Source organism: Eleutherodactylus coqui, chromosome 7 (genome assembly GCF_035609145.1).
Source record: "Eleutherodactylus coqui strain aEleCoq1 chromosome 7, aEleCoq1.hap1, whole genome shotgun sequence".
Taxonomy (NCBI): domain Eukaryota; kingdom Metazoa; phylum Chordata; class Amphibia; order Anura; family Eleutherodactylidae; genus Eleutherodactylus; species Eleutherodactylus coqui.
Window position 1 is genome coordinate 129,241,493 of NC_089843.1, and position 27,525 is coordinate 129,269,017.

The 27,525-nt window shown below is 41.7% G+C and overlaps 1 protein-coding gene across 1 annotated transcript in view; it reads left to right on the plus strand.

Annotated features, from left to right (window-relative positions):
• SLC10A7 (solute carrier family 10 member 7) overlaps positions 1-27,525 on the plus strand; it is a 169,674-nt gene that overhangs the window by 128,175 nt on the left and 13,974 nt on the right. The window contains exons 6-10 of the mRNA XM_066573670.1: positions 4,294-4,329; positions 4,674-4,757; positions 13,356-13,521; positions 16,168-16,219; positions 17,294-17,367. Of these exons, the coding sequence (XP_066429767.1) occupies positions 4,294-4,329; positions 4,674-4,757; positions 13,356-13,521; positions 16,168-16,219; positions 17,294-17,367 (412 nt within the window). The remainder of the gene's footprint in view (positions 1-4,293; positions 4,330-4,673; positions 4,758-13,355; positions 13,522-16,167; positions 16,220-17,293; positions 17,368-27,525) is intronic.

A 27,525-nucleotide genomic window follows, 5' to 3' on the forward strand; every position in this document is an offset into this window, starting at 1 on the left:
TATTTTATACATGTTGACAAAACTACTTGGCTGTCTAATAATTACTAATAATCCTCATATTTCGCACACCTTGCTGTATACAATCGTCTTGCGATAATTATCCAGCTGGTCTGTTCGTTGATTCGATAATATAAAGATACCCTTTTTTTTAGAATCTTCATTTCATCGCTTTAAGGTGAGCATAAAATTCAGAGTTCATAGTGCAGTTTTTTGTGAGTTGTCTGAATTGGCTGGATGGCACAGTCAGCGGACGTTTTATTTAGCGAGAACTACAAAAATGTAAAAAGCTACTAGTCTTCCTTGAATTGAGTTTTTGTAATAATTCGGTCCCCGTTATTAAACACTATGTCAAGATATGCAATATGAGTGCTAGAAATTATTCTAAAAATCAAAATACCTTCATTTTTGGTGGTCAATGAATTTATGAACTCCTCAAGTTCGCTTTCACAACCATTCCAAATGGGGCAGTGGCAGAGAGCACCCATTACTGTATCTGGAGGTACAGTGTCACAAAGGGACTACTGCTCCTAGTGGAGGGGAGTTACAAGGGGGGACATTACTACTGCTGGGGGAGGGCAGTGGAACAGAAGGGCAGTTACTGCTGGGGTAAAAGTAGCAAAGATGGACCATTATTACTGTTGTTGGGGTGGGGGCACAGAGCATTACTACTTAGGGTGCTACAAAGGGATCTCAATTGGTGTGGAGGCACAGAAGAACCACTATTACTTTAAGGGTAAAAAGAGGGACCACTATTATCTTGTTGCGGGCATAAAAAGGGCTTATGTTGGGGCACAAAGTGGGTATAATTACTGTGTGATTCACAAAGAGGGACACTATTACTGTGTGGCACAAAGAGGGCATTACTATTTTGTTGGGGGCAAAAATGGAATTTTTCCTTTGTAGGAGTACAAGAGAGGCTGTTATCACTATGTGGGGGCACAAAGACGACTATTACTGCGTAGAGGCACAATGGAGGCATTATTTTATGCCTGGAACAGTGGGAGAATTATTGTTTAGGGTATTCAGCTGAGCCGCTGTATAGCCCGTTGTGTTTTATAATAGTTGTCTTATAGATATGTTGACTTTGATTAATGTAATCTTTTGGGGGTGGGGGTTGGAGGGAGGTTAAAATATGTCTTGGGGCTTGTCTCATGATCTTTTAAGACCTTGGCAACAACCCCACCTCTCTAGAGTAATGCTACTGAAAGATAGTGAAGAGCCATGACCATGAAGTTGTGCCAGAGGATGGGAGAGCACAAGCTAATTTTTGCACCACGGATGGGTGTTTGGGGAAGGGGGGGAGTTTCTATTTTGGCTTTTTCTTAAATTGATAACCACACCCCTCTTATACCCATCTACACTTGTATTTTGGTTGCAAAGGATGCTAGCCCTAGTAATAAGGTCTTTTCTCAGTGGTTGTCTTTTTTTAAAAGAAGAATTACCACTTAAAATATACCTTGAATGTCCTTTCATTCCTTCATAGAGGTCCCTTTACACGGCACGAATATTGTGCAAAGCGCTCGTTAGATCAAGTAGTTTACACAATAATTCTTAGGTGTAAATGCATGCACTGAAAGAAGAATTGGCGTTAAATCACCGATCAAATCAGTTGGACGCTGTAATGCCCCACAGTCGTCCCGTGTAAAGGAGCCTTTAGTCATATCTATTTCAGGGAAGGTTGGATGACAAATATTGTTACCATTGGGTTCTGTGCCGAATGTTCGAGTTCAGTGTATAAACAGTATGAAGTAAGCTGCCTCTAGTGGGAACTGCAAGCAGACAGGATTTTATCCTTTTAACTCCATGTCTATGCAGGGCACTTAGAGCTCCGAATCCCCAAAACGGAGCTCCTACCACTATACAAAGACCTATGTCGATTGACAAACACTAACTGATGCTGAAGGGGTTAAGGGCAGAGTAGCTTATAAGGTTGCTGTTCTTGTTGTCACATTTGGGTATGTTTCGAACTACATGATAGTACTTCCTCTTGGGTACACAAGTAGTATAAACACTTGCTTCATTTTAATTATTCATGTATAACTATTACTTTGCCATTTTTGTAAGTTTCTCAATGTCAAAAATGTTAGGAAATGTATCTTAGGAGCCTGGCAAATATGTCACGTATTTGTTTTCTTTTTTACCCTAAAGCAAATCTGCCTGTCAGTCATCTTTATACGGTGCTGCCTTATCACTTCATATCAAATATTGGCATCATTTGTTGCCACTCTTGCTACAGTCCGAATGACCATCAAACATTAGGCATGAAAAAATGTCGGCTTGATGGCGCTCTACTTGCCGGTAGAATACTATTAACCTGAATGGAGCTGATCAGGAGATCCCATCTCTTTCTGCTAGATGAAGCCTGGTTTGCCAGCGCATTGGAGCAATGTTGTCAGGAGCCAATTTAGTGTCTTCATAGAAAATTAAGCATCACACAATGACAATATGAGAACTAAGTGGTGACGTCATAGGTTTGTATACAAAATGTCCCTACAGACATTGGAGCAGATTTGTCATTGTATTAACCCGTTCCAATCCACTGTCTGACGTCTTCCAACATTCTGATAGAAGCCTGTACAGCTCCGATGTCGGAAGATGTCCGGCAGGGTATTCTTACTGTTTACTGCTGGCCACTCTGTGGTCGGAGGCCTCTCCAGCATGTCCCATACAACAGTACTGGCTCTAGTTAGCAGATGGCGCCATTGTATAATGGCAGAAAGAGAAAGCCCCCTAGGAAACCCTGAATCCAAAATTGGATTGCAAATGGTTAATGTGGCAAAAATGCATTGAAAAATCTGTCAATCAAGAAGCCCCGTTCCTCTTCTCCAACACATTCTGAATCTGTCAAACTGGGGGTGAGACTTCAGAATCCCAAAGAGTGCCACTTACTTATCATTATTTTCTGCCAACTTTCCATGTGTCCTGTTGATGAAGGTGAAACATGTTGAAAGGATTCATTTCATGACAACTGAAGAGCCACAAGTTGGGAATCGCTAGTGTATGGAGATGATAATGGCTGTAAGCTTCCTGGATTCCCAAATAGTATAGGTCACAGGAAATTGTTCACATAATGCGGAATGGAAACCATTAAGTTGTACTAAGTGATCGGAAGAGCTACAAAGCTGTTACCTCACTAACCATCCAGAATGCCCTCGTGTTACAACTTGCTAAACAGGTCAGGAGTAGAGATGAGCGAGCACGCTCGTTTAAGGCTGATACTCGATCGAGCAACCGATTACTTGACCGAGCACCATGCGGAGAGGCAGCGGGGGGGGGAGAGAGAGATCTCTCTCGCTCTCCACCCCGCTCCCCTCCGCCCCCCCCCCCCCCCCACCTGGTGCTCGGTCGAGTAATTAGTTACTCGACAAGACCGATTCTCGATCAAGCAACAGCCTTAGACGAGTTATTCCTTTTAATCCTTCATTTGATTGACTGTTAGAGAAAATAAAACACAACTACGAACTTCAGCAATTCCGCTATTCCATTTAGAGTAGCCACACATTTTGTATCTTGCACGCTGAGCCCTCTATTCCATTGTACTTAGCTGAGCTTATGTTTTATGTCATGGACATAAAAAAACTTCTCCACCAAACTTTACAGTTTGTACTACACATTCAAGTAGAACGCATTCTGTTGGCATGCGACAGACCCAGATTCATCCATCGGACTGCCAGATGGTGAAACATGATTCATCACTCTAGAGAACGTATTTACATCCTTGAAATGGCATTCGACTTCACACCAATCCAGCTGCTGATTGGCATTGCTGTTGGTAATCTGAGGCTTTTATACAGCTTCTCAGCTGTGGAAACCCAAAACTTACAGCTCTCAACAAACCTTTCTATTGCTAAGGCTACTTCAGTGATCATTCGGAACTCTATAGCGAGTGTTGCAAGTAGGGGGTCTTTTTTTTTTTTATACACACTATGCCCTTCTGCAACCAGTAGAGCATCTCGTGACTTACAGGAGCCTTGTTTCGAGGTGAGCTGTTGAGCTGCTGTTGCTACTAGCCGTTGACTGTGGACTGGAGCCGCCCTGGCAAGACCCAACAAAACAAACTTGACTTTTTGAAACCGTAGCATCCTATGACAGTGTGAAGCTTTGATTGCGTTCTTCAGTGTTTGTGCATATACACAAATATTTTTTAAAAACCCTTTTAAATCTTCTCAAATAACATGAAGTTATGTGGTTTTACTGTAAAATTGGAAAAGTGTATTCTTTAAGACGTATTCATCATCCACGTGTATGCAAAAACTGAGCAATCTTGTATAACCCTTCCATTTTTCCTTTCAGGGCATTGTTGTGACCCCAATGCTGCTGCTTTTATTTGTAAGTGTATTTTTTATATTTTAATCAATATTGGTTACATTGTTAACATTTTGTATTTTCATGTATTTCATTAGGCTCTAACTCTTAAAATTCTACTGTACAGCCATCTTATTGGCCTTTCCAAAAGCAGGTTTCCGCTTTTCTCCCAAGCTCGTGTTTCAGACTCAGCATGGATTTGAAAACTAACAAAGAAAACACAAAAACTTTATACCCATTAATCTGAATGTAAAAAATCTTGCATAGTCACACCAGTGTCAGATGTTCCAAATTTTCTCTATAATGTTGCTGTTGTGAAGTTGGGGTTCAGTTGACTTGCCTTGATTTCTGTCTGTTCTCTCCTGTAGTTGGGATCATCATCGTCTGTGCCCTTTACCTCTATATTCTCTCAGTTGTTCATGACTGTTGTGGTTCCATTGATCATTGGCCAGGTATGTAACTCGTTTTTATTGGTCCAGTCAACATCAAGCATTATGATAATGCTAAAGTGTAAGGCCGCCTGCAGACGAGCGGGTCGGATCCAGCGGCGAGAATTCTCGCCGCGAGACCCGACCCGAGCACCTGCAGAGACTAGCGAGTACTCACCCGCGCCCGGCGGCCCCGGCTCTTTCATCTTCCGGGCAGCCAGCGCATGCGCAGACTGGAGCCGGCGGCTGGGTGAGTGACGTGTCTGTGCGAGGCTCTGCGAGCCCCGCACAAAAATAGGACATGCCGCGGTTTGTTTGCCGCGCGAGATGTCGCGCAGCCAAACCGCGGCCGTCTGCATAGGAGTGCATATTGTAATGCACTCCTATGCAGGCTTTGAGCGGCGGAAATCCCGCGGGATTTCCGCCCGTGTGCAGGCGGCCTAAGTTATTATTGATAGCATGTGTTTTTCACTACTTAAAGAGATCTACTTGGATTTTGAAAATATAGCAGCTTAAAGGAGTTGTCCAAAATAAGGAAACCCCTGTCAATGGGGCCCTTTGCATTTAAATAAAAAAAGATTAAGTTGCTTCCCGCTTCCCTGTTAACTGTCCACTGCTGGCTCTGGTCTCCCTGTGACATCACATCGCATGATTAGCCAATCTACAAATAGGCTGCAGCAGCCAATGACAACGCTCGGCATTCATGGCTGAGGCCTGTCATTGGCTGATACAGCAGGTTTATGGGCTGGTACAGTTGCCTGTACGGTGACAACAGAGACCGGAACCAGCTCGGGGGATGAACGGGGGAGCAGAGAGGTGAGTTTTTTTTTATTTTAATGCATGGGGGACCCTTTGACAGGGGTTTCCTTGACTAGAACAACCCCTTTAAATCTTACAGGATTGTCATTATAGGCATAAGAGCCCTATAACTCCATCATTGTCTTTATTGGTTGTTGTCCATTCAGTCACTTTGCGTTCTGCTCCGATTTGGCTTCTTTCAGTCAGCAGCACGATTGGCTGATTACAGATAATGGTCAATCATACGCCCGTTTGGAACTATTCTAGTGATAGACCACAAATACAAATCTTGAGACGCTCCTTTTAATCAAAATGTTACTTTCCTCTCTTCTGTTTTTGCATGCATTTTTTTTCTTAGTTTTTTTAAAGAAATTACAAAAACCCAATATACAGTATATCATTGTGATAAGACGTAAAATAAAATCTAGAAGTAAAAAAAATGGCCTTCCCAGTTAGAGAAAAAGGAAAATTTTCTATAATTGTAGTCAGAGCTAATCTAGCTATATACAGTACTCACACAGGAACAGCTGTACTATACAGTGTGGAATACATAAGTATGCGGCATACAGTAGCCGGTAAAGGCATTGCAGCTTTGGTCAATAGGTAAACAAGAAGAGCCTCTCAGATAAAATTGTGGGTGACAGATCGGATTCTGAACACATCCAAGTTATTCTCTGGAGGTGTCTAATGAACGGCCTCTTGCTCAAAGCTCTGCAGATGTCACCAGCAATGTTAGTCCAACATCATGTATATTTAATTAGTTTTCAGATCATCAATATTAAATAGTAATCCGGGCGACATATTTGTGAGTATATTCAGAACAGCCCGAGTTGAATCACATCTCACCATTAATATGTATGTTATATTAGGGATTTTTGTGATTACAAGAAATTATTTTCACCCTATCATATTCAAACGGACACTGGTTGTTCTTTTTCTTGCTTTTTCCAGTAGCTGGATGTAACATGAATTCAGTATTATGTATGCAAGTTTTAGGAACCCTTCTTTAAACTTGGCGCAATCTTTTATATATATATATATATATAATTTAAAAAAATACACATATAGATAGATATGTATATTTTTTAAACAACAATCACAACAACAAACACAACGCAAAGAAGCTTACTTTTATTAACCTCTTAATGACCAGTGGTTTGGTCCATAATGTGAATTTTTTTTGCCTACGTTACTTGTAAAAATTGTTTTTTCTATTTTTTTTATTTGGGGGGGGGGGGGGGTAGTTGCATTATTTTTTTGTTTTTCAGGTTTATAGGGGTACAAAAGTTACGATTCCTTTACAGTAAGGAGTGCAGCTTAGGTCTACGTAGCAGGCTACGGTTCTCAACATGACTGGTTCACAAGGGAAACTTATGCCTGGTGGGATATTTTGCCGAGAATCAAGGGCAGACAGATGCAATTTGCATAGTCATAGTGTGTTATGTCTGTGGCGTAGGTCTTGTGATGCTGTTCAAATATGTACACAAAGCTATAGCTATAGCGTTAGGACAGTAGTACCGTCATATCAAGACACTTTCCCCATGTTTGCCACTAATTATGTAATAATGTTGGGCATCCTCAGATTTCAGCACATATAGAATAAGCTACATTGAAGCTAATCGAGGAAGGCCATTATCTAAGGTGTTATTCTCCGGATGATAACTCGCTAGTTGGATGTGAGCCATCAGTCTCCTTTTTTTAGGCCTTTATACTCTTTTAATGACTGTGTAAGGTTTACAAGAAATAATATTCAATCTTCGAACACTAACCAATCCTTGACTCTTCGGGTTTCCAATTTGTTCCACAAATGGACAGTATTATATACCAAAAAAGGTTTCATTTGTGGTCATGAAGAACTATACAGGAGGAAAACACCTAGGGTTCAGTAAACCTAAGGCTCACTGGCAATTCTAAATGATGATGTTCCCGATCCTACGTTATAATACGGTCCATATTTTTTATGCCTAGGAATGTTTCTTAAGTGAGAAATGATAGACATTTCCACAGCCAATGAAATGCAAATAACTAAACAAATAATAAATAACTAATACATAGAAGAAAGAACCCTAGCATGGAGCGAGATGAAGAGTTCTATGGAAGGCCGGGCTCACACGAATGGGTCAGATTGCGCAAGCGGATATCTGCCGCGGAAGATCTGCATATGATTACGGAAGCAAATTGCGTATGGTCGTTTATGCATGCAGTTTTCCGCACGGTTGTACATTTAAGGAGAGCATATTGTCTGCGAGGAAGAACAAATGCAAAAACCCTTCTATCCCTCAGGCGACATTCCCTTGTGCTGTTGTTGTGAGAGCTATTCTGAGAGTCTTCAGAACGGGATACTGCTCTCTAGGCTTGGCTGGTTTATACTATTTACTTTGAAAGTGGTATAAAGCACTTTAAAAACAAAAAAACACTTCTTGTGGAGGAAGAGCGCAGAAGAAGAAGCGGAGGTTGTAGACAGCAGTCTGGATGGGGGTGTTGCTCCCCAGACTGTCCTGCATTGTCTGCCCACAAATTCCTGCTTTCTTTATACCATTTATCCAGTCTCCTAGCAATGTACTTACTAATCCACGTTTGTGCGCAATGTAATTGTGTATGCGCTGCAGATCAAACGCATCCATAGAGATCAGTGTAGCTCGTGTGCGGAATCCATGGTAAAATAGAGCATGCTGCCATTTTTCTTCCACTCGCGGACTCCGCAATTCCGACTCGCAAGTGTGAGTGAACCGGCGAAAGTCAATGCATTTCAATGCCCCTCGTATTATATGTGCGGACAGCCAGCGTGAAATCTGCAATTCCTATCCTTTCATGTGAGACTGGCCTTATGCTATCTTTCCCTCTACTCCAGACGCTCTGACTTTTGCCTACATAATTTTTCCTGTAAAAAACAGCAAATTCCATGGCAGAATCCGATGAGCCCCTTATAAGCTAATGGGGACCATCTGGTGTTCATCATGGTACATATTTGACGGGCCACTTCCACTAGAAACAGAAGCCACAACACAGATGTGCACGGGGCCTAAAAACAGAAAAGTGGAACATGAGGTTTTGAATAAAAAGCATGGTTCCCTAAGGGTCCTTTTTAGACGGGGCGATTGTTGTACCCTTGAGCACCGACAGCCGTACTAGTGATAATCGTGCCTGTGCTTTTACATGGGAACAAGGATCGCTCAGTGAATGGAGGCGGAGCGCACCCGAGTTCACTCTAGCCGCACGCCTCCATTCACAAGTAACAGGAAGTCATAAGTAGACGAACGGCTGCCTGTTTACATGGGTGGATCCACGTTTGATTTTTATGCCTGCAGGAACTCTGCAAACAAAGTTTGATTAGTCATCCAGCCGATTACTCAGATTCCTGCAATCCAGCGAGTGTCAAAGGCATTTAAAACCCCGTTCTTTACTGCTTGATGTGAGTAAAGTCTCATTAATACAGCTGTATTAGAACTACAACATTTTCTATGGAGCCAAAATAGGGATACCATAGAGGTGCGGTGTCCAAACTAATGTAGCAGGAAAAAAATTGTAGTTTGGTCCAATTGCACATGCTTTGCGCTATATTTACTGTGTATTTTTAGACACTTTCAACACTTTTTTTCTGACTCGTCTGCAAAAAGAGAAGCGGCCTAAAATGCACCAAAAATTGCAACAAAATTTTGGTCAAATTTTTGCCTTAACCTAAGCCAACTGATATGTGATAAAAACTTAGACTGGACAGTCTTATAATTCAACAGATTTGCCGTCCAGTTGTGCTATATCTCACACATTTTAAGACTGTCTTAGGTTGCACTTTCTAACTTTTAGGGTCCTTTCACACAGTTGGAATTTTTCTGCAGTCGGCACCACAAATCCGCACCTTAATCCGTCGCTGGGAATTCCGCACCAAAATCCGCAATTCTCATTGCGGATTTTGATATGGAACTGTCGGCAGAACTAAGCTATTTTTATTCCTTATCAAAATCTACATGGAGCCTTATGGATTTTGATAGTGAAATTACCCAGCATGCAATGAGTAATTTGGAAAAATTCCACCTATGTGAAAGGGCACTTACACAGTATTAGTAAATATGACCCAGTGCATTTTTAATTACTAAATAATTGGAAGCATATCCTTTTAATGCCTGGGTTTCTACTTTTGGGGGTTTGAAATGAAACCCTGACTGATATATTACATGCGCAAGGTGGCTGTTGAGATGATTGCTAGTTTTCTTGGTTCCTTTCCAGTAACTTTATAAAGTCAGTTAGAACATTTCATCCTGTACTGCAATCGACCCAAAATCGGGAAAAACACCTAAAGAGAGAATAACTTTTAAAGTGGTATTTCTGATGGTAGGTGACGTCCGGGGGCTAATGGGTTAAACAACACGCAGTGATGCTATTGATAGTCACTGCAGTGTGTTACTTCCCTAACGCTTTCATGCCATCTTCTTCTCATGCACATAAGTGCTTGTGACAGACCTTTATTTTATGTTTTATATTAAAGAGCAATTTATGATTAAATGTTAATGACATAGAATTTTCACAGTGCGCCCGTATATTCTACCAGTTTGAACATTTTTCAAAGAAGCACACCAAAACCCACTGTTTTCCATGAATAAGTAATAAAAAGCATGTCTGCACATTATCATTCATGCATTCTCTAGTTACCCAGCCAGTGATTAACCCTTGTGTGGGCTTGAGTTAGAAGTTGCCAGCTTGGTGACCAGAGCCAGGCTGATGTACCACTGTGGCTAGCAGCAGCTGTTTTTGCATGTTCTTAGGACAGATGACTCCCCGGCGCAGACTGAAAGAAATAAATCGCTTGTCTTTACTAGGTAATATTACAGTTAGGCTGCTACAGTTGTGATTGGTGTATTATACTTGGCAATCCCCATAGTTAAAACTTCCTTGAGAGGGCTGCTGTTAAGTCATTTGAAAATAAGATAATACTGTAAAGAAAAATATTGACTTCTAATAGAATTTGTGGCTTATCCCTTTAAGGGGGTGTTGCATTTTTGGATAATTTCCTTAAATGGCTTATTGCTTGTTTCCAATACAGCATTCATTGTATTAATGCACAGAGCCGGATCTCAGGGTAAAGTCCAGCACCAGTAAAAAAAAAAATTATAATAGAGATTAACAAAAAAAGTTTCTTGAAAATTCATAAATGCGACCTGTTGTATACCCTTACAAGTAAGAACTGTGTTTTTTTGTTTTGTTTTGTTTTTTGGAAGGAGCTGTCAATATGTATAAGTGGGAACCATCATATTTGCATTCATGAATTTTTGATGCATATTTTAACCTTTTTATCAAATTTTTTTCCCTGGTGCTGAATTTTATCTTTGTCATTACTTCATATCCAACCAGAAACATTTAGCTGAGTCTACAGGATGGGTGATAAATGTATGATTGCTGAGGATCCAACCACTGGGACCAACAGGGATTAAGATAATGGCCCACATCTAGTCCCACTAGTGAATGTAGTAATAGTGCGTGTGCATGGCCACTACACCATTCACTATATATGGTGATCCCTAAGGGGCCTAGCAGTTGGACTCCAGCGATCATACATGTATCACTTATCCTGTGGATAGACTATAAATGGTTTTGGTGGGTTAGCCACATAGAATTAGCAGATAGCATTAAGTATGAGAGTTTGTAACTATTCTCCACCTGTTCCTTATCTTCACAACTGCTATCAGCAGGACCAAATGTATTAAAGTCCTAGGAGCTCCACAGGTTTTAGACCATTGATATACAGTAAATTTTATTTCTTACATCTATGATTGAATTTCTGATTCAGGCTGTCATCATTATAAACAATATAAACGCAGCATGATTAGAGTTTGCGTTCATTCTTCCGTTTTGTTTCATGGCACAAATGTCGCAGTCTGCAGTGTGATTTGTACTGTTAGAAAAAACGAAAACATAGCGGAACAGAAGCAAACTAAAGGCCCATTTAGACATTTAGCAGTTTTTGTGCATGATTCATTCCTCGTTCAATTCTAGCTTTCTTGAATTGAGCGAGAAACTCTTATCAGCAGTGCAGACTGCTATCAGTCTCCAGCACTGATAAGATTCTTTCAGCTCGCGTCCCGCTGGTAGTTCACAGTGGGACGCGAGCTGTAAGCGTGGAGAACAATACAGCTGTTTGCTTATGCAGAACAGCTGTATTGTTCGCCCACTGATAGCGGTGGTGTCCCGCTCCGCCTGCATAGCTCTTTAGTAGTTAGCTACTATAGACTATGCAAAGATGATCGCTCAAAACTGTCACTCGAGCTGTCGTTAAAATCAATGGGGAGGATGAAACAAACCGTTTAATTCTCCTTCTGTGCTCCAAAAATCGAACAGAGAAACATAAGAGCCCTAACACTAGTGCAAACAAGCGCCTAGCAAATCAACAAAAGTAAATTTTAGGTCTCATTCACCCTTATTTATACAAGTGCACCCTTTTTTTTGTCAAAATTAGGAGTGGATGCAAAAACGAAAAGTCTGAATAATTTAAAGGGGCTGTCTTTTCTGATTCTGTTTCCCTGGCCTTTCTTGGATTGTATGCTGAACTGTCATAACATTAATTACTTGGAGAAACCTATTGTATATGTAGATGTGTCTTCAGAAATAGAGTAAAATGCTTTCCGTCTATAGATGGTTGCAACTTTTGCATTTGTGTCCAGATTTCATATGTTTTTGTACTGTAATGCTTTTCTGCATTTAAAAGCCTTTCAGACTGATCACTGACGGAGAACTTGCAGAAAAGCAACAATTAAATTTTTCAGCCACAGGAATCTCTGTCTTGTTCCGCTATGAAACTGTTCATTTCATGTTTAACTTCTGCATATTCCTACGGAAGGTGGTAACTTGATGGGAGCTCTTTCACACTCTCCTTGCTCTGCAGGTAGCCTTCTATAAAGGTACCCACTCCCTTAAATATTTGCGTGTGACATGCTGAGTATAAAATACATTGCCGCCTGTACAGTACAGCCTCCGTGCTGCGTTGGCATGAAGGCTGCCCCTACGACACAGACTTAACGCTCCGTAATTTCCAGTTTTTGGAATAACCCGGTACTTAGAGAGGTTTCTTTTTCACAGTTCAGCTCCTCTCCGATAAACACTTGGCTGATTTATAATGTTCTGCGTTCACTTTTTAAAGTCATTACATCCCGCCACCCTCTAATTAATTACTCAGGTGATGATTAATTCTTTCTCCTGCATTAATTTTTTTGGGGGAAATAAAAGAAATCAAATGGCATTTGTCTTTAGATTCATGAAAACTCTAGATATTCAGACTTTGAATTATTTAAACTCCCCCAACACATACACTTTTGCTTTTCAAGCATAAGTTATAATTTAATTAAAAACTTCTGGCGCGTTCCTGGCGTTTTAAATATTAACGTGTTCCATGGATCACTTTCGATTATCTACCGTCATGAAATTCCTGAAGATGTCACAATTTTAAGGTTCCTGAAGTTGCACTCAGAATTGTCTGTTGATGCAAGAGGGATTGTGATAATTACACACATCCATTAGTATCAGCAGAGGAGATAAACATCAGGGAGTCTTAATGGGCTTGTCTCGGTGACAGCCAGCAAAGAACATTTGACATAATTAAGGCTGGATTTGATTCATTTGAAAATATACTCTCATTATAGGTGCCCAGTGGAAGTTGCACTAAAATTGTTAAATTCCCTAGAATAAGACTGTAGCGGCTGGGAAGCTTTTGAAATCCGCCGTGGCAGTCATTGGAATTATTCACTCCTCTTTATGTCTTTCTGCTGTCAAGTTCACTTTGCGTTTCCTTGTACAGCAAGCTCCGAAAGAGACAACCTGTTGGCTTCTCTTTTCCAGATTGTACGGAGGTACATCAAGGACTGGTTGGAGAGGAAGAAGCCTCCATTTGGTGCCATTAGCAGCTGCGTCCTCCTTATGATCATCTACACAACCTTTTGTGATACATTTTCTAACCCAAATATTGATCTGGACACCTTCAGTCTGGTGGTCATTGTATTTATCAGTAAGTGCATTGGGAAATCACACTTTTCGAAATTTTTTAAATTGAATGTTTATCATTTAAAGGGGTTTATGAAAGCCAAAAAGTTTTTGAAAGCAACTGAGAGTTATGCAAAAAAAGCAAACAAGAAAACTCTAATCTCATCTGATGTTTCCACCACTCTTGTTCTGATTGGGCCTGCTTCCCCCGAAGCTTTCTACTTCCTGCTGCAGTGAAGACGTAACTGAAGACAGGGACATGTGATCACAACAGCCAGCCACTCCAGCGGGTGATTAGCTGCAGCCGTCACATTTCCTGTTGAGGGAACGCCACCATTGGAGTGAAGGCAAGCGGTCGACTGGGAATCGTCTGAACAGGAGTGGTGGTGGAGCGGACCAAGTACCCCATTTTTTTCTCTTTTTCTGTTTTGTTCCACCGCTGAGCTGCTTTCAAAACTTTTGTTAGGATATCCCCTTTAAATACTGGAATCTGATTATATGAAGTAATTTCACGTACTCTTGTATCGAAAGAGGTGTCATTGTAGCCAAGCTAATGCTTAGCAGATTTATTAACATTAGGGTTTGACAGATTTATAAATGCATGTGTCATCTTTGATACATTTGTCACAGCATGCATCATTGCCATTTCACGTTGGCTAAAATTTTGGTGCTCTTTCTCCTCCAAGGTCTGCGTGGAGTAGAGAACTGACTTTTTAGTCTTATTTGTGACTAAAAATGTGTCTAAATCCTGTCCAAGCAGTAAGCTATGCTAATAAATATGTTCTACAACAGATAAGGCACTATTGTGTTGTAATATGTACCCAAAAAAGGCTAGGGCAATGCTATGATAAGTGACTGCAACCTACCTGCGGGTAGTCTGAAACCCATGTCCTGCCCCATCAGAGACTACGGCAACTGCTCTTTCCCTCCCTACTGCTTCACACAGCACTTCTGCCTGTTCGGATTGGCTGTCTTTTTTTGCCTGGATACTCGTAATGAGTATCCAGTATAGGCTGATAATTATTACCGGTACATCAAGAATATAATGATTATAAACCATAAAGCAACTAAATTACCAATGTGGAAAATACAATTATCATGTAACATAACATAGTATGTTAGGCTGAAAGACATACATGTCCATCTAGTTCAGTCAGTTACCCCCCCCCCCCCCCACCCCCCACCCCCTCAACACACCCTAATGTTGTTCTATGCATGCTAACATCTAAGAAAACTTCTGACATGTCATAGAGACATGGGTGGGGACACCACACACCTCAAATCAGTCAACATTGAAAATGAGCGAAATTCAGGGACACAGTCGCTGAAATGGTAGTCCAGTCCTCATCCATGGCTACTAATAAAGGGTAATGTCAACATTATCCGACTTGTAGCATCCAAGCTAGCTTAGTTCTCTCTGTAGGGTCACCGGCATTACATTTATAGAGCATATCTTTAAGCTTTATGGCTATTAAGTATCTGAGCATTGCACATGGGCCAATGATGGCATTAACCGTTAGCACAGACATCATTTCTCATTTTTCAAGCCTCTACCTTTTGAATACGCTCTTACAGATCACGTAGAGGTTTAAAGGGAACCTATCACCGCACCATGAACTAGGTTATGATCCTGTTAGGGGATATGACAGGGATTCGGGTGATGTATTTTTTAATATTCACTCACTCCCGTGATCCCTCTGAAGTCCCCATGGCACACAAAAATCCAACTCATTTCAGAGTCCTGTGCGCATGCTCTCCTTAAGTCTGTGGTTTGGATTTTAGAGGGGACACTGCTGGGTCCAAGGAGCATATTAGCACTTTCTGCTTAGCTTAAGCAGCGCTGCTGATTAGAGCCACCTGATTGGCTCTTCGGCACCACGTGACTACACAGCGTGCACGCGCATTGCCTTCAGCAGCCATGCACTACACACTACAGTTAAGCAGCCGTGCACTACACACTACACCTAAGCAGCACAGGGTTACGTTTAGGGTTAGGTTTAGGGTTAACCTAACCCTACCCCTACCCTACACCCTACCCCTACACCCTACCCCTACACCCGGAGCCGGTGCTTGATCATTCACAGCCATTCAGCGAATGACATCACTGAATGGCTGTGATTGTTTCGAGCGCCTGCTCTGATTGGCTGAGCCAGCGGCGATCGTGACCCAATCGCAGCACTCGCCTGCTGGAGGTGGGGTATTCAAAGCCCCGTCACTAAGAAGGGAGTGCTGTCAGCATGGAGGACACAGCAGCCTGCCACAGCATCGGAGACCAGTGCGAGGCATCAGGATGCCGCCAGCTAAGTGAGTATGAGACACCCCCGAAAATAAGACACTGTGCCTATTTTGGGGGGGAAATTAATATAAGACAGTGTCTTATTTTCTGGGAAACAGTATATATACAGTAATTCCTTATGAAAACTGTTACATAGTGTTGAAAAGTGAACAATATTAAAACATAATGCATAGTTCTACCCAACTTGGACATTCAGTGTGAGTGCAGACTGTGTGAGCTCAGTAGTATACAGCGTGCCCAGCTCTTTGCTGAGGTCATTTAATTCTTAGTGAATTGTAATGCTGTCTTCTCTTTAGTATATGTGTACATGTCTTAGTTTTGTTATATTCTGTTCTTGTGCTGATATATACCCGCTCCTGTTTTTATTTCTTTCAGTATTTTTTATCCAGCTGGCTTTTATGCTTCTAACATTCCTGTTTTCTACAAGGTAAGCCAAGTGTCATTTCATCTAAATGTTGACCAAATTCAGACATTAACCCTGTAACAGGTGTTCCCTTCACATAATAACTGTGGGGCCCAAAACTATATAGAAAAAAAATTGTGTTTGAAAACCCCTTTTAGGTACTAGATAACCCCTTTATCTATAATCCTTGTGTAATTTCACAGTAAGGTTGCAGCTATACGTAGCGTCTCTCCCCCGCACAACGCAGGCAGACCTACGCTGATGGCAGCTGGCACCTGGCCTCGTCATATTGGTTGAATTGACAAAATCCTAGCCACAATCGGCTTAGCTCCGCCTGCGCTTTGCAGCGGGGAGATGCTGCGTGCAAGGCCTGCGTCACGCGAGCATATTTGCACAGCAAATAGAACCTATTGATTTCAATGGGTTCATTCACATAAGCATATTTTGCGTGCATTTCATTTGCGCAAACAAAGTGGCATGCTGTATTTTCCTGCGTTTTTGCGAACGAAAATAGCCCATATTGAACTGAAGAACGTAATTGCCCATTTCAATACATGGGAGCATGCTCAGCTAAATATGGGCTTACAGGAAGGGGTTTTCTATAGCAGGCAACCCATTTAAATGGGTTATTAAGTTATAAAACTATTGATGGCCGATTTCCAAGATAGGCTATCAATAGTAGATCAACAGGGGTCTGCCACTTAGAAACTCCACGGATCAGCTGTTTGCCAGGCCAGTGTACTTGAGATGATTTCTACAGGAAGCAGACAGCGCCATTCCCACTATAGTTGCTTAACTTGGTTTTGCAGGCCAATTTCCCATTGAAGTGAATGGCCTGCAATACCAAGCCTGACAACTGCAGTGGGAATAGAGCTGTCTGCTTCCTATAGAAATTAGCCAAGCGAACAGCTGATCAGCGGGGGATCCCTAGCAGTAGACCCCTACCTATCCACTATTAATGGCTTGTCCTAAGGATAGACTATCAATGATTTACAAGTGGGCATGGTTGGACATAATATTTAGTTTTTTCGTTCTATCTTCTAAGCTTATGCAAGCAACATTCTGTTGTAATTCAGTTTTTTTCCCCCCTCCTTGCAGTAAAAACAGTGGCTTCACACCAGCAGACACAGTTGCAATAGTATTTTGTTCAACCCATAAATCACTCACATTAGGTAAGTTAAAGGCTGAATGGAACATGCTATGAAGTATGTGTTAAATATGCATGGATTTTTTTTTCTACTTCAGCTTTATTCCTCAGTAATATGGACAAATGTGTGGCTAGGTTTTTGTTGATGTATATTATTTTTCAGAAGTCTTTTTTTTAAATGACCCGATTGGTTGAGTACTTCTCCTTTGCACATATTTTGTGTCTCCTTTCTCCCTACATTAGTAAGTTTATGAACAGTGAACCACCTTTTAAAGATGGCATTTTTTCCTAATAAAATATATTTCAACTATAATATTGGATAGATTTAATCAACCACTAAATATAAATGCCTTTTGTCAATGCTGTAGTAATGTGTTTGTATGCAAGTGTTAGAGACTGCAATTCATAGAAATTAAGAGGAACAATTGTTTTGAACAGTCATGCCCTAATCAAACTACTAATGACCACTTGTCAGTGAGTATGTATGTGAGTACTTCTCATGCTCCACCCCCTGGTGACATTGCTCCACCCCCTGTTGATGTCATCGAAGGTCCTACAACATATATAAAAAAGCAGAGTCTGACCGACAGAGGGACAACAAAGTTAGGGCTCTTGAAAAGGGGAGGACAAAAATAACTAAATGAGAATACAACTAAGCCATTATTCTCTCAGACACAATTCAGCGGTCCTGACAGAAGACACCGACCTACCACCACCACAGAGATCCGGTGAGCTAAAGCAGGGGTCCCCAACTGCAGTCCTCAGGGACCACCAACAGGTCATGTTTTCAGGATCTCCTATAGTAAGAACACCCGTGGCAATGTCTGAGGCACCGACAATAATTACATCACCTGTGCTATACTGAGGAAATCCTGAAAACATGACCTGTTGGCAGTCCCTGAGGACTGGAGTTGGGGAACACTGAGCTAAGGGACCTGCGGTGACCTCACTGCTGTGGAAGGAGCCAAGCTGTTTTTGTCTTGTGTGGGATCAAGATGGATGTAGTAGAGCTGTGTGTCATGTGTGGGCATAATGGATGTACTATGTAGCAGAGCTGTGTGTAATGTACTGTGTGTGTATAATATGTGGGGTTAGGATGTAGTAGAGTTGTGTGTGTAATATGTAAATATCAGGATTGATGTAGTAGAGCTGTGTGATGTGTGGGGTCAGGATGGATGTAGTAGAGCTGTGTGTGTGATGTGCTGTGTGTGTAATGTGTGGGGTCAGGATGGATGTAGTAGAGCTGTGTGTGATGTGTGGGGTCAGGATGCTAATAATTTCCTAATGACTAATAATTATTAGTCATTGTATATAAGTGGAGGTACACTTTAATCAGACTCTGTATAAATGTCAGTGTGCTCTGGTCATATTGAACCTATTTGCACCTAATTTTCAGTAGAGAGACGGCCATTACTGCACAGCCCTTCTCTTTTGCAGTAAGTAAAAGCGATGGAAAAAATGTTGAATAATCATTTGTAGGTTTTCTTAACTGCTATTTAATTGGAGAATAACTGTATGCATGATCAGTTCGGCATTAAAAATGGAGACTATGCGGCCTTTCTTACAGCTCCCAGATCCACACCAACTTACTTTTAAGGAATGTGTTATGAACATGTCCTACATCTGTCAATGAGAAACTCCTTTAAATCTAGAACGCTTAGGACTAGCTCATCTGACCATATATTGAGTGGAAGCAAGCTTGTCACAGGAAGTATACGGATGTCTTTTTGAGCCAGACAGAAACCCAGATTAGCTCTCCAGTAATATACTGGTTTTCCTTGTGACGATGCAGCTGGTGTCTCAGTCTTCCTGGGAAGAAGCAAATTAGATTTCCTTCTGAATGGTAAAAACATCTTTCCAGCGCCACCAAAAGGAAGCTGGAGCTCCGCAGGGAAAACAGATACCAAGCTGTTTCAAATGAATCTTACCTAGCTAATCAGAACCCTACTCTGTACTGATGAGGAGCAAAACCTCCGAAACAATGGGTTTACAGATGGGTGTCTTTGGTGTGGCTGACAACCTGAGTGATATTTTAGGGCTCTGTAACAGGTCAGACTTTGGCTTTCAGGGTAGTTACCTATAAGTGACAGCGGAGAGACAATCTTCTTTCTGAATAGCAGCTAATTTACATACATCTTCCCAGGAAGCATAGCCTGTAAGGTCCGCATTCGTATGTCTGTATTTTGCATCAGTGTTGGTGAGTCTGAAACCTACAGAGAAAATGTAGAATGGATAGACTTGCCAAATTCTGATGTGTGAATGGGGTCTGAGGTTCCCTATACACCCAACATACTCTTCTAGCTGACGGGCATCAATCATTGAATTTTGCACTCATCTGCCTCACCTTTAAGGCCTCGTTCACAAGAGCGCTGTTTTCGCACATTAGAGACGCGGGGAAAGCGCACTTCTACAAGACCCAATGGTTTCCTATAGAAGCGTTCACATGAAGGAATTTTAGACGCGCTAAATACTCGCACCAATCAAAGATAGGACATGTGACTGCAATGCTCTCATCTAAAGTCCATGGTGTGAGAAAAGATAGGACCTGACCTATCTTTGGTGCGAACTACGCAGGAGTTTCCATTGACTCTTATGGAAGCAATAGTCTATGGAAACTCCTGTGCAGGAAAAGATGATTTCTGCTGACCGAGGGAATACCCCGCTGCTTACAGCAAGACATTTAAAACACGCTGCCCAGAAGCACATTTTAAATGTCCCACTGTAAACTCCTGAGGGTTCCCTTAATCCCCGCAGGGACTAACCGGAATATGCAACGGGACATTTAAAATGCGGTTCTGAGCAGCACGCTTTAAATGTCCTGCTGTAAGCAGCGGTGTATTCATGCAACCCCACAGCTGGGAAATTCCCCAGTAGTGGGGCGCAGTAGGGGACTCCATCCACCTCTCTCACTAAGGGCTTTCCCTCTAGCGGGGAGAGAGAGGTTGGTGGGGTTACAGGTGTGGGAGGAGGGGGTGGACCCAGAGGGACACACCTCTAGTCCCACCCCCTCTATTTGCTATGGGAAATTTCTGTGAGAAGCCCAATATCCCCACCCCCTCTCTCTCTAGCCCTACCCCTCTCTCAGCGCTATGGGGAAATCCCTCAGGGATCCCGAGAGCAAGAAGAGAGAGCAGGCTGTGTTAAAAAATCGCATGACTGGGCAGCTGCTCCAGGAGGAGAGAGAGAAGCAGCCCCGCAGGGCTTCAAGATTTCCCCATGGCAGGGATAGAGCTAGCAGGGCTATGGGGGAGTAACCCATAGCAGGGAGAGACAGAACTGGGCTATGGGTTAATCCTACATAGCCCCGCCCTCTCTCTTTCTCTCTGTTATGGGGAAATCCCACATAGCCCCCCCTCTCTCTGCGTGGCTTCTTCTCTCTCTCTCCTCCTGGAGCAGCTGCCCATTTCATGTGATTTTTAGCACACTATAGGTGCAAGGCCTTACATACACCTATTCAGGCCCTATGAAGTGACAAGCAATCGTTCATCTCATAGTTTCATTATTGTCAGCAGCATATCCCTAATTTACATGAAGTAATGTGCTGCCGACAACTATGATTTTTTTTTAAATTAATTGTGACACATAAATGTTGCGATCACCCAATGATTGTTTACTCGTTTGTCGGGTGATTAGCACCCTATTCAGATGGGCTCATTATCAGGGAATCAAATGTTTATGTCCAATAACCGGCCTGTGTCAAAGGACCTTAAGATTTCTTAAACCAAGTGAGTCTGCACAAGGAACTCCCAAAAAACCTTTCAAGAGCTGGAGAAAAGTTAATGTCTGAGCGTGGTGGGTGTACAGGTTATCATGATACAGCTGATATACTACAGTTTGGTTTTTAATCAAAAGTCGAAATACAGACAGAACAGAGACCCTCTTATTTTTATTTATGTGATCATGTTAAAACGGGATCACGTAAATTTCATGATTTTTTCTTTAAATTAACATTGATATAGAGGTCAGTCAGGGCTAAACGAACAACACAATAAAGCATTAGAGGTAGAGATGTAGTAGTGCCACCTAGGTGACAGATACTATACAAGAGCAGGCTTGATAATTTGTGCCACTGAAAGCCATAAGTGTCATCACCTAAATCTATCTTTCATATTCGGGTTTGTATAGCAGGAGTAGCTCTAAACACGCACACCCTCACTTGATTCATTTCTTTTATTAGTACCTTTGCCATTGATTGATTGGTACTTGATATTAGTACTTTTCTTCTATTGATTGATTGCAGATGAAGTGACTATTTGACCTTTAATTATGAAGCTCCACATTGAAAATGACATTGAGCTATAGCTTCTTGTAATCCTGCTGGAATACCCGGCAGGAAGCCACTTGGAGTTCATTCAGGATGATCGAGAATGCCTCGAAAATGCCGTGTACTATCACTCGAACGCTTCAGAAAGGAAAAATTCACTCTGTGATGGAGTCTTAGTAGCTGATTTGCACATGTAAATCACTGGAAATGTAACGTGTTGTAATGGTATTTAAAATAAAAATATGATGGATATTCTGCAAAGTCCCATAGTAGAAAGGTGAAAGTGTTTAAAACCGAGCTGTACAACCTCTGTCCGACTAAAGCGTATACTAACATAAATAGTAAGGTTATTTATAGAGGATAGTGAACCACAGTAACGGGACTAGAACTCATCACAGTTCGGTATGGCCTCCTGTCCACGGACGGTCTTGCATTGCATTACTCATGGCGATAATCCGGCCGAAACTAACGGAGTGCACGATTTCCATAGCATTGTTATGGAAAGCGCAGCCTCCTGTCCACAAGTGGAATATCATAGCGGTTCTCCACTCGTGGGGCTCAAATCGCAGCATGGTGCGTTTTGCCGCTATTCTCCACGGTGAACCTGTCAGTTCTCTCCCCTGCTCCCTGGCGGCGGACTATTGCTAGCGATATTCCGCCTCGCCCATGGACAGGGGGCCTAATACAATTATCTTGTGCTCTAACGTCACCTTAAGAGCTAACACCCATGGCCGGATTTCTGCCACGTGGAACACGGCTGGAATCCGCTGCATTATCCCGCAGCTGTTAGGTGCTATTGAACCCAGTAGCTCAATCTTCAGGCTATGGAATTCCGCAGCATGAAAGAAAACATGGCATGTTCTAATTGATTCGGAAAAACGCGCGACTGACTTCCATTGTAGTCAATGGAATCCATCCGTCACTGATACTTCGGCTGTGAGCACAGCAGAAGTATCACGTGATTACGTGTCACCGCCCACTGCCGGCGCTGTACTGCGCAAGCATGCCACCTTTTTCGCACAGGACTCAAGCGGCGGACCCGGAGAGGTGAATATGGGGTCTTTGGGGAGTGCCATGACAGACTCCGCTGCAATATTTCACTGGTGGAGTCTGTCACGGCCGTTGGCATGAGGCTGAAAACCGTAATAATGACTTTCTACATACTGCTCGATTCACTTACATTGGACAATATGTAGGACATAAAAGTAGTTAGATGTGTGAAATGCTACGTTTTTATCAGTTTTTTTTGGGGGGGGGGGGGCGGCATAAAAACGTGCGTTTCATGGATGGCTATATGACAATGTGTATGCGCGAATTCATTTACTATTATACTATGGTAGGAATTTATGGATCAGTTGATTGAATACAGAGATCTGTCTGATGATTGATTATATGCGGATCTGGTAATATAGGAAAGAAGAATATACTATGTCCAGGTAAAGATCGTAGGGGATTCCTTGCTGTTCTCCGATGGATATTTTAAAATGGCATGCCTTGTTTTAAATAAACTTTCCCCTTATATTATATATCCAAAGCTGGTGCAAAAGAAAGATGAAGTATTTTCCTATGGCATCAACTTAGGTTGCTGCTTTCTTTTTCCAGAGGACCTTTAAAAATATGAAATATGGTAGTGGTTCTGGGCAACTGCACTACTGATGAATCTCAGCCTGTGTGTACTAGATTGCTAGAAGTTAACATCTACCCCAAGAGGTTCTCTTCCATTCTTCCGCAGAAGATGATGGGTTCACTTTCTTTCTCTAACGTTAATACTAATTATATCCATAATCCTAAATTAGCAGCATCTCTCGCAACCAAAACCCACACAAAGGAATACATTTGCATTGTTGCAGTGTATCTCCATTTAAAACTGTTATGTATTTCTTTTTTGAAGCCCGATAATTAGAACTCCTGCCGGGATCCTGTGGTGCCATCACCTGTCCCGATCTCACAGATTACTGTGCAGTCCTGTCAGTAAGTCTAGGTCTATACGATTTAGAATAAACAGGTAGTCTACGGTGCTGCATATCAATAGTAGCTACTTTTATTGGAATAATCAGTTAGTATAGTTTTATTATCAAGGCTGTTCAAGAAATATTGGTCTACAAACAGAACAGCTGCCAGATGAGGTGCAGATTACTTTCAGTGAGGAAACAATGGTATTTATTTTGGCTGTATAAGTCATGTCACCAAAACCGCTGTGACCCATTGAGGCATAAACTCCACAAAGCTTCTGATAGTGTCCTATGGTATCTGGCACCAAGTTGTTAGCAGCAGATCCTTTAACCCCTTTAGTGGCATGCCCAGAAAATCTCCTAAAAATCAGTGTTGAACTGTGCTGAAGACTACCTAAACCTGCCACTGAAGGGGTTAAGGATCCAATTACATGGGATGCCTGTCAAGCGCTTTAGCAATAATCACCTCTGTGCTTTTACAAAAGAAAGAGGATCGCGAAGTGAGTGGAGGAGGACTGGTGATCATTCCGGTCAACCACCTCCATTCGCAGTAAACAGGCCATTTTTCATAGACTAACGTCGGCCTGTTTACATAGGCCAATCGTCATTTGATTTTTATGCCTGAAGAAACAGAACAATAAATAATCGTTTAGTTGCTGCTTGCATTGAACGATGATTATTCAGTTTCCTGCGATCCATCAAGAATCTGAACGATTTATCGTTTACTGTAAAAGGGTCCTAAATCTTATAAATTGTAAGACATAAACACTCAAGCTATAACAACTGGAGAGGCAGAGGCTGTCAAGATCGTTATCACAGTGTCTGCCGATCTGTTGGTCTGCAGCCTCTGAGTACACGGGATCTGGCAGTGAAGATAGCACCTCCTCCTGTTGCTATGGAAATGTCCCTATGTTCTTATAGCCATGGAAACTCTGTACATAATGATGGAGAGTGGATTTGAGAGAAGATGGAAGGGAGACTCTTAGTTTCAGCCATTTCCAGTAGTAAAGCAACAAAGTTTTAAATGAAAGTATATTACAGAAATGATTAGACTAACACAAGAAACATGGCAGCATACCTGGTGGGAGGCGACTGCTGCTATGATGTATTCTGCACACTGCTCACAGAGAAGAGCAGAATACCACATTCACGGTGTCTATGTAGCATACCCTCCTAATAAAAAGCATCATACAGGACATTATACAGCCTTTTTGATCTATGTTGATGGGACTTCATTAGATGTCAGAGATGGTCAACACCAGTTGGTTTCTGCAGTGTCTATTTAAGTGTCTCTCCCTCCTCCCTGTGATCATCACCCTCCTTTATTCTTTTAGCCCTCTTATCTCTGGAACTAGAGATGGACTTCACCTCACAACAGGCAGTGGACAGCAAACTGTAAAGAAGGGAGACTCCTAGTGGCCAGCACTTTTGAGTGAGAAATGTCGTATAGCGTACAGTACATTTATAACAGGTGGAGAGCAGTGCAATACATGTAGGTACGGATAAAACACAGTACATAAGGCACAGACGGAGAGTAATGCCATACAGCATATGTGACACAAATACAGCAGTGCAGTATATGTACGTAGTACAGGTAGAACTTTTGTAATACAGTACCCCACTGATAATATCTCTACTTGTCCCCAATGTGATGTACTGATTGGCTGTTTATTGTAGCCAATCACAGTCGTTTCAGTAGTGGATCTAACCGATAGTATTCTTGTATGCTACAAGGGTCCACAAAATGCCATGATAAATTGAAACTATTGTAGCCTTAGGTCATTGTAATTTGAGGGAGCACTTATATAAAAACGCACATAAAAGGGGTTATCCTGTTGGGGCAACTTAATCAGGAGTCTTAACAATGCAGAACTTTCAAACAAACCTATGAAATAGGCCTTGGCATAGTGAGATCATTTATTAGCATGTTGGTCAGTATACTTAGTGTAATAATACGCTATGCTCAATTCCAGCTATATATTGTTCTAGAACCCTTAGTATACTATATGTAAGACACTGCAAGCTCTGCCTATAACACACTTCTTTTTTTCTAGCTACGCTTTGTTCTGTATGCTTCTATAAGAGCTGCTGACAGGAAGATTCAATACAAATATATAGAGGTAAATTACAAGTTTACAAGCCAACAGACATAGGAATGAAACCGCTTCCTTTCCATAGCCTGTATCCCGTAAAGAAAGAAAAAAAAAGACACCGTGAATCTGTTACCTCAGTCTTACACCCAGCATATAAATCCTTTGATTCCTGCATTTCTCAGATGTGTCCAGAAATGTCACCAAAGGCTTTACTTCCTGATGCCTCCTATTCATCTGTACATACTGCTAGCAGTAGGATTTTATTAATATTTAGAAAGTTTGCCTCCAGCAGTACTAAAGTGAGCATCAGAGAAACAACAGTTGTTTACCACGTTTGAACTGAAGGATCTCGCCCCAGAGATATGCTTTCACTTGAAGTGTACATCTTTCAATCTCCGCTCCCAACAAAGAGACGCATGAATAACAATTGTCATTTCTGGGCCGTACCTCTCCAATTATTTATTTGGTTTGTGTCTTCCAAGGAATGTGCATAATGGGGAGAGACACTCAAAGCCGATTGCTACTTTTAATGACAGCACGTTCATATGTCTCGGTGACATGCGTGTGTACATAAAAAGAATAGAATAAACAGCCTGCTAAGAGGATATTGTTAATGGCATTAACCTCCTTTGCTGGGGCATATCCAGGAGCATCTGTAGATGGAGATGTTACATTCTTTTCCCTCCTCTTTTGTAGCTCTTTAAAGCACCAGTGCTTCCAGACATACATGTTAAGATCTCACTTCCTTACATTGTCACCCACATGAAGGCAGTTAAATGTGACTGAATACCACAACCCCCGGCAGGGACTAGTGAAATCGTGGTGGAAGGATTCATCAGACTACTGGTTTCGGTGCTCGCTGTTAATGTCATTTTTAGTATAGGTAACTGTAACAATTCTAGTTTAATGACAAATACATCACTTTCTATATGCACCAAGTGCTTTAATTTCTTCGATCAACTTTCATTCCATTCTTGCTCAATGCCGTGTGTTTCTTGATCAAAATTTCAGCTCATAAATTTTCTTATACATTTTTTCTTCAACTGCATAAACTTCATCTTATGATTGCCTGGCCTGGTGACCACACACATACTGCAGCCCGATACTGAGTGTGATTGGTTTAGGCCCTTACGGAAGAGGCCTATAAGCTCATAGTAACATAGTATGTTAGGCTGAATGAAGACAATGTCCATCTGGTTCAGCCTGTTTCAATCTCCTTGTTGATCCAGAGGAAGGCAAAAAAAAAACCCAAGAGGCAGAAGCCAATTAGCCCCATCGGGGAAAAAAATCAGAATGGCAGTCAGAATAATCCCTGGATCAACCTCTGATAGTTCCTACCTGACTGTAAGACCGGGTTAACAACCCGCTGGTCACCTAATGTCTATATCCTGTAATATGGTAGCGCTTCAGAAAGACATCTAGTCCCCTCTTAAACTCCTCTATGGATTTTGCCATCCTCAGGCAGAGAGTTCCACAGTCTCACTGCTCTTACAGTAAAGAACCCCCTTCTTTGTTGGTGATGAAACCTGCTTTCTTCTAGATATAGAGGACGCAGTACTTGGTATAAACAGATCATGGGAGAGATCCTTGTATTGTCCCCTAATGTATTTATACATAGTTATTTGATCGCCCCTTAACCATCTTTTTCCAGGGTGAATAATCCTAATTTTGATAGCTCGACCACTTAAACTCATTCAAAGACAAGCCGGCTCCCTAAACTAATTGACAGATAGTTTTCTGAAAGGTATTGTAGTAGGATGCTAAAACTTGTGAAAGTTATTTTAGTGAATATTCACGAGTGGTAAATATAGTTAGCTGACCCCAATTATAACTGGGACTGGTTCACCATGACCTTCGATATTTTGCAATTGTTT